The sequence below is a fragment of the Rhinopithecus bieti genome, unplaced genomic scaffold, assembly GCF_001698545.2.
Source record: "Rhinopithecus bieti isolate Rb0 unplaced genomic scaffold, ASM169854v2 scaffold_1918, whole genome shotgun sequence".
Lineage (NCBI taxonomy): Eukaryota > Metazoa > Chordata > Mammalia > Primates > Cercopithecidae > Rhinopithecus > Rhinopithecus bieti.
This window is the reverse complement of record NW_016803680.1, coordinates 2,079,550-2,088,028: the sequence shown is the minus strand read 5'-3', so window position 1 is coordinate 2,088,028 and position 8,479 is coordinate 2,079,550. Positions and strand designations below refer to the sequence as shown.

General features: G+C 41.3%; 1 protein-coding gene across 1 annotated transcript in view; it reads right to left on the bottom strand.

Moving 5' to 3' along the window:
* Positions 1–244: 244 nt before the first annotated feature.
* LOC108513759 (ATP-binding cassette sub-family A member 3-like) overlaps positions 245–8,479 on the bottom strand; it is a 163,109-nt gene continuing 154,874 nt past the window's right edge. The window contains 5 exon segments of the mRNA XM_017849615.1: positions 245–501; positions 901–974; positions 5,325–5,506; positions 5,932–6,102; positions 6,757–6,944. Coding sequence (XP_017705104.1) covers positions 361–501; positions 901–974; positions 5,325–5,506; positions 5,932–6,102; positions 6,757–6,944 — 756 coding nt within the window. The 3' untranslated portion in view covers positions 245–360.

Genomic DNA, 8,479 nt, shown 5'->3' with positions numbered 1-8,479 from the left:
TGCTAAAACATGAAGCTCTTGTTCTTTGGGCTGTTCCATCTGACAGCTCCATCATTACTGGATCTTTCTGTTCAAATGTCCAGAACCCTCAGGAACAGGTTCCTGTCCCAACCCTGACAAATGCTGCTCTTTCATATCTCAAGGAGAGAAAACAGGAATTTCACCAGATGTCTTCGGATTTGAGCATGCTGGATACACAGGCTGCTCATCTAAATCTGCAATGAAGGGGACAAACTTTCTTTGGGAAAATCTTTATTATGTAAATATATTTACACCAAGATATACATGCACAGGAAGGTCCCCCTATGCATCCAGGTGTCATCTATGAAAGACACGAGGGTCACTAGTTGTAAGTGAATCTCATGGCACCTCATTTTCATCATCACTGGATACTTTCTCTGGGTTAGCAAAGGTCAGGAAGACTTGTTCCAGTGTGATCTGACTGACGGAATAGTCTTCTAAATCAAATTGCTCTTTAGCTTGCTCCAAAATGCCAAACACCTTTAACAACAGCAACAAAAACGCAGTTACCATTGCAATCTCCCCTTCAGCCCCCAACTCAGATGAGCCTCTCCTCCACTCCCCCAATTCCTATCAAGTGTATATTGGAGGACAAAAGGCACAGAAGGGAGAGGTGAGAAGGTGGAAGAACAGAGAATTGAGAAAGTGAGAGAGGAGGCCATTCTCTGTTCCCATTCGCTTGATGGATATGGAGTAATAATGGAATTCAGGACAAGAAATTGTAGCTATTGAACTCTAGGGGTGTTTGAAAAGCAACCTAATGGTGCTACTCCCCCAACAATGCCAGGTTCCCATTCCACATTCCCGAATCCCAAATACTCCCCATCGTTAGTGCTCTCTTAACATGCAGTGTTAGAAGGGCAAGGTTGCTACTATCACCTTTCCCCAGCGATTGTCCTTGCTAGGAATGTAGTAGTTAAGGATCCCTTGATTCTCATGTTTTAAGACACTACCTAAAAAAGGAAAATAGGACAGGCGAATAATCTTACAGGCTTCATTTGAAATTGCCAAAATATTACTATATTTAATTATATACTGTGGAGGGGTGAATAGAGGAGGTCAATATCAAAGGAGATATGACCCGCTAACCCACTCTCTTTGGTATCCATGACACGGTTAATGCTTTCAGTAGATTTATTCCTCATGAAATCATCTTATTATGCGGAGTTCATAGCAATTATTGAAGGCAGGATTTGAGGTACAATAAATTGTCAGCTGACATGCCCAATGTGAAAAACCTGAGCCTTCTGAAAGTCTTATGTTTGCAGAGGGACCCAATCCAAGACAGCCTCTTAGAAGTGGCTGTGGTTCACAGTACTCACAGAGAGGAATGGAGAGGAGTGAGTGAATTTAGCACCTTCAGCTGACATATCCAGGTTCTCACATTGGGACCAACTTGGCTAAAAACTCAACCCATGGAGAACAAGGAAGAGCACGGGGTGGAGATGGCCCACCAAGGAGCCCCATGGAACCAAAGGAACCCCCACCCCTAGCCAAGAGAAGCAGCGAGTGATTGTGAGACCCTGCCCAGGAAACCATGCTTTTCCCATGGGTCTTTGCAACCCACAGCTCAAGAGATCCCTTCGTGAGCCCACACCACCAGGGCCTTGGGTCTGATACACAGAGCTGTGTGAAGTCTTGACAGAGCATCCACTCAGGTATACACAGAGACCCAGGAGTTTTATATACTCCAGCCTTGGGATCCTTGGCAAGGTGGGAGGTCCATCTGTACATATCCCTAGGAAGGAAGCTGAACCCAGGGAGCCAAGCAGTACATTCTGCAGGCCCCACTTCCATGTCACGTCAGTTAAGACCTACTGGCTTGGAATCCCAGCTAACCAATGGCAGTGAGTTGGAGTCTCCCTGAGATGGGTCCAAGTTCCTGGGGGAGGGGCAGCTGCCATCTCTGTGGTTTGGTCAACTCAGCTGCTTCAGCCTGTCAGCTTTGAAGAATACAGGCAGTCCAAAAAAGGAAAGGTCCCCCACAACACAGCACACCTGCTATACCAAAAAGCAGCCAGACTGCTGCTTTGGGTGGGTCCCTGATCCCTTTCCTCCTAACTGAGTGAAACCTTCCAACAGAGGTCTCCAGCTACCTCCTACAGGTACATGTAGGCTGGTGACCAAAGGAGGGACTGCTCCCTAACTCATTCTATGAGGCCAGCATCATCCTGATACCAAAACCGGACAGAGATACAACAAAAAAAGAAAACTTCAGGCCAATATCCTTGATGAAAATCAACTCAAAAATCCTCAATAAAATACTGGCAAACTGAATCCACCCACACATCAAAACGCTTGTCCACCATGATCAAGTTGGCTTCATCCCCGGGATGCAAGGCTGGTTCAACATATGCAAATCAATAAATGTGATTCATCACATAAACAGAACTAAAGACAAAAACCACATGATTAACTCAATAGATGCAGAAAAGGCCTTCGATAAAATTCAACATCCCTTCAGGTTAAAAATTCTCAATACACTAGATACTGAAGGGACATACCTCAAACTCATAAGAGCCATATATGACAAGCCCACCACCAATATCATACTGAATGGGCAAAAGCTGGAAGCATTCCCCTTGAAAGCTGGCACAAGAACAAGGATGTCCTCTCTTACCACTCTTATTCAACATAGTATTTGGATACAGTATCCTGGTTGGCAGGTTTTTTTCTCTTCAGTAATTTGAACATGTCATCCCACTCTCTCCTTGCCCATGAGGTCCCTGCTGAGAAATCTGCAGCTAGCCTTATGGAATCTCCCTTATATGTTATTTGCTTTTGTTTTTTCTCTTGCTGCTTTCAGGATCCTCTCTTTGTGCTTGATTTTTGACCATTTAATTAAAATGTCTTGATGTAGCCTTGTTTGTATTGAATGCGAATGCAGATATGTGACCCTCTTGTACCTGGATATTTATGTTTTACTTAATACTTGGAAAATCTTCTGCTTTTATTTCTTTAAATAATCTGTCCAACAATTTGTCTTTTCTTCTTCCTCATAAACTCTAATAATGTAAACACTGGCTCTTTTGATGCTGTTCTATAAATCTCATGAGCTTTCTTCATTCCTCTTAATTTTTCTTTTAATTGTCTAACTGTATGTTTTCAAAAAGCCTATTTGAGTTGAGATAGTTTTCCCTGCTTGATAAATTCGGCTGTTAATGCTTTCTACTGCATTCTTCATTTTATTCACTGTATATTACATATCCATGATTTCTGTTTGATTTTTTAAGAAGAAATTTCTATGTTTCTATTAAGTTACTAGTCTGGGTAATTTATTGTTTACCTGATTTTGTTGAATTGTTTTTCTGTATTATCTTGAAGTGTGCAGAGCTTTTTGTTTTTGTTTTTAAGATGGAGTCTCGCTCTGTTGCCCAGGCTGGAGTCCAGTGGCACGATCTCAGCTCACCGCAACCTCCACCTTCCGGGTTCAAGCGATTCTCCTGCCTCAGCCTCCCGAGTAGCTGGGATTACAGGCACCCGCCCCCATGCCTGGCTAATTTTTCTATTTTTAGTAGAGATGGGGTTTCACTATATTGGCCAGGCTGGTCTCAAACTCCTAACCTGGTGATCCACCCCCCTTGGCCTTCCAAAGTGCTGGGATTACAGGTGTGAGCCACTGTGCCTTAGCCTATAGAGCTTTCTTAAAGTGATTTATTGATCACATCAAATTGAACTCTGACACAATAAGTCCTCAAAAATATTTGCCACACAAATGCATAAGTGAATATTCAACTTCTTAGTGGACATATCCATCTACATGTATCAAGAGCACACCATAAACACTATGACCAACACCAAGGTGATAATTTTTCCACACAGCTCGTTCTTCACATATGCTTGACCATATCTGTTTTCTGATTTTCTTTTCTTTTTGCTTTTTTGAGATGAAGTCTCTCTCTGTCACCCAGGCTAAAGTGCAATGGCATGACCTCTGCTCACTGGAACCTCCACCTCTCTGGTTCAAGTAATTCTCCTGCCTCAGCCTCCTGAGTAGCTGAGACCACAGGTGCACGCCACCATGTACAGCTAATTTTTGTATTTTTAATGGATATGGGGATTCATCATGTTGACCAGGCTGGTCTTGAACTCCTGACCTCAGGTGATCCACCCACCTCAGCCTCTCAAAGTGCTGGGATTACAAGCATCAGCCACTGTACCTGGCCCTGATTTTCATTCTTACTGTGTAATCAATTTTGCTATTTTCCATTGCCTAGGAGACAAATTTTCAACCCCTTAGCCTAACACACAACAGGAACTTCTGTGGTATTTTGCTCAGCCTAATACCACAAACTAAGATGAAAAGCCAGAATTATTAAAAGCCTTGCCATTGCCCACGCTTTAGGTTAAGGAAAGAGAGAAAAGAGACAGATCGAAATGGATGGTCTCTCTTGTACTGTTCCATGTAGGCAGAGAGGTGCTTACTGAATTTAGCATGAAGAAACGGCACTCAGAAACCAAACTACTCTTGAAAGGAGAGAAATATGTTCTTGAGAAATGTGTTACATTGTATTTGTTGTTCTCACCATTCATATGATTTATGTCTTCAATACCAGTTTTCTGTGAGTTATTGATAGCTACTGATTTTCTATAATGTTCCTTTGGCAACGTTCTTATTTGCATTTCAATACCATATCCTAGCTGAGACAGCAAAAGCATAAAGTTGCATGTGTAGTGTGAAGGAAAAAACCTTAAAATTTGGCATGAATAATCTGTGAAAATGATTGAGAATTATGCTAAAATAGGACTTTAGATATATAATTTATTTTTAGTTTTTATTTATTATCATTATTTTTTTAGAGATGGGGTCTTGCTCTGTCACCCAGACTGGAGTGCAACAGCACAATCATAGCTAATTGCAGCCTAAACCCTGGGGCTCAAGCAGTTCTCTGGACTCAGCCTGCCAAGTTGCTGGAAGTACAGGCGTGAGCTACTGCACCCAACTAATTTATATGGACAGCACAAACATAAAACTGCCTTGTTAGGTGATGTAAGAGTTTGTGAGAACCTCTGTTTTTTGTGAAACTTAGCATAATCTGCCACAAGAGACTTACAGTATCAAACGTTGCCAAAGGAACATTATAGAAAATCAATACCTATCAATAACTCACAGAAAACTGGTATTGAAGACATAAATCATATGGATGGTGAGAACAACAAATATGATTTAACACATTTCTCAAACTCCTGAGCTCAAGTGACCTGCCCGCCTCAGCCTCCCAAAGTGCTGGGATTATAGGCGTGAACCACTGCACTGGGCCAATTTAATATATTTCTGACAAAGGTAGCACAACTTAATTTACCTGGAAATGTTGTTGTAACAAAACGTTTAAAATCCTCTAATTCATCTTTAGTCTTGACCTTGACCTTCAGGATGTAAATGTTGCCAAACTTGTTCTTGAGATGCTGAGGGCTGCCCAAGCACATGAACTTCCCTTGCACCATGATGGCTAGACTGGTACAGAGGGCGTCACATTCCTCCATACTTGCAAAACAAAAGGGCAGAATGTTGTAAGGGTAAAAATAAAAAGTTCTCTTTTGGAGGACACTGTGTAGTTCAATCAGAGCCAGAATTTTGTGACCCTATTTTCAATCAGAAGTTTTATTTTTCCAATCATAAAACTCATCGATGGGAAGTGGGAATTTTTCAAATGAAAAAGAACATAGTGCCCAATTTTCAAATAGAGCATCTTCTAAAGTCCTGTCTTTTCCTCACTTTTTTTGTTAAACTCAGTGAGGATTTTTAGTCATTTGATTTATTAGGATTAACATGAATCCTAATTCCTAATGAGGAACTAACATACTCAGGCAAGTTTACTGTCCAATATTATCCACTGGGCCTAAATAATTCCCTCTTATAGCCACTACAACTCTTACTAGCCCTCAACCAAGCCTCCCAGTGAGCCACACCTGTGGGAGGTTATAACGATGGCTTTTCCACTTTCGCGTGTCTTTGTCACTGTGTTCCAGAGCAGGCGTCGGGCTACTGGGTCCATGCCAGTTGATGGCTCATCCAGGAAGATGACTGAAGACCTTCCCATTAGGGCAATAGCAGTACTCAGCCTACGTTTGTTTCCTTCACTTCATGGCCAAAGAAGAAGAGAAAAAGTGAGAGACGAAATGGCTATACATATCAGTTATGTATAGCAAAGAGTTAGTACAAATTTCCCAAATGCTGAGCGTCCCAGCAAACACTTAACATGGACATCCGCAATGCTGATTACATGTGACTTTGATTAGGTAGCAGGCCCAATTACAGATGTGTATATCAATTCATTTAAATTTGAGATATAGAGGAGTGACTTTTATGTAATAAATTTTGGCAGCATTATCAGTGGCATTTATTTACCCATGTTCTTAGAGTGTTACAGTTTCCAAATCACATAAATCACATCATAATTCAAAGGGCCTACATTCCTCCTTACTTGGTAGACAAAGAACTACAGGGACCCTAGAAAGAGAAGACACTCCTTTTTTTGAGGTTCAGAGGATATAGTTCAAATAGAACCAAGACTTTGTGTTTCATCTCTGCAAAGGGAAGATGTGGAACTGTATTGATTTGCCTTATTACTGGCATCTGAAGCCTAGCAGAACATTAGATAGTTTCACAAGTAGGTAATTGTGGGAAGCGGAGCTTAGGTAGAGCTGTAAGCTTCATTTCAAACAGCAAGAACAAAAGGAAGCACCTCAATGTCAGCAGCATCAACAGAAAAGAGCGGTAGCATAGTGACTCACCTGTAGGTGTTGATAAGCCTGTCAGCATGAGACTCCAGTTCCAGTGAATTCAACCATTTGTTCACATACAGCTCAATCTGGGGCTCAGAGACTCCCCATATTCTGGCATACATAATCATTATTTCCTGAGCAGTCATATATTCCAGCAAGGCATCAAATTGAGGACAGTAGCCAATTCTTGACCTCACCTAATAACGAAAATTGCCTTGAGTAAACAGCCAAGTCATCCATCCCACTACACATCCATGGATGAGATGGCAAACCTGCAGTCCTCCAAGCCATGCTTCTAAGAGTCCTACCAAGATTATTTTTTTTTCCTAAAGGGCTACAAAATTATAGCTGTCAGACCTGTTGTAGGACATTGGGATAATAGCTTCCATAATTCAGTTTTAATGATCTTGGGGATAAAGAAGTTAGAAATAAAATTCTAGAGCCACACAATTTGGAGGAGTATTAGAATATGAGATGCTCTTCTCATTAATCAGGAACTCCAAGGAGCATGGCCACCATGATGTTTTGGCTTTGTTTAACCTGTAGAGCCATATGTATATCTTGTTCCAGAGTAAGGCTGAACCAGAAGCAAAGCCTTTCCGCATTCATCCCCAAATCAGAGACTGCAATAAATGTTGCTTTACCAATTAGTCAAACTCTTCTGTTGATTTACACTGAGGTGCACATAGCCTAAGAGCCAGAGAAAAGGCTATCAAATTAAATTAAATTAAATTGCTAATTAATTTACAGTGTTTCCAAACTATTCATGCCCCCTAAACTCCTGGCATGGCACGAGCCCCTGCCCCTCTGTTTGAAGTGACAGGGGCTTTAAAAGACTAGCTCCCTTTAGACACCATCCTTCATTTTTCTCATTTTCCTCTTTTGGGATTCATACATTAAGTATTAGGGCATTAAAACACAACTGCATACATAAATAAAACTATAAAGTAACCACACATGCTCAGGGCAAGACACAGGCTCAGAAAATGCCTGAGAAGAACTTATTCTCACACCCCACGCTGATCCTAAGCACAGAGACAGCAATCCAAAAAACAAAAACAATAAATAAAAAGTAACAAACAGGATCAAACCTAGGAGAATGAGGAAAATATAATTTCCAGAATTACCACTTTGTTAGAGTCAAATGTCCAGTTTTTAATAAAACTCAGAATCATAGAGGGAGACAGGAAAGTATGACCCATCAAAGGATGAAAGGAAAAAAAAAATGAATGGAAACTGTACTGAAAAAGACACGAAGGCAGATATACTAGAAAAATACCTTAAAATATTGTCTTAACGATGCTTTAAAAACTAAAGGGAGATGTGGAGGAAGTCAAGAAAATGATGTACAAACAAAATGGAAATATCAATAAGAGGTAGAAAACTCTAAAGGGAAACAAAAAAAATTCTAGAGTGGAAAAGTACAATAACTGAAATAAAGTATTAACTAGTAGGATTGAAAGTCATGTTTGAGGCTGCACGTGGTGGCTCACGCCTGTAATCCCAACACTTTGGAAGGCCGAGGCAGGTAGATCATGAGGTCAGGAGATCTAGACCATTCTGGCTAACACGGTGAAATCCTGTCTCTACTAAAAATACAAAAAATTAGCCAGGTGTGGTGGCGGGCGCCTGTAGTACCAGCTACTCGAGAGGCTGAGGCAGGAGAATGGTGTGAACCCAGGAGGCAGAGCTTGCAGTGAGTCGAGATTGCACCACGGCACTCCAGCCTGGG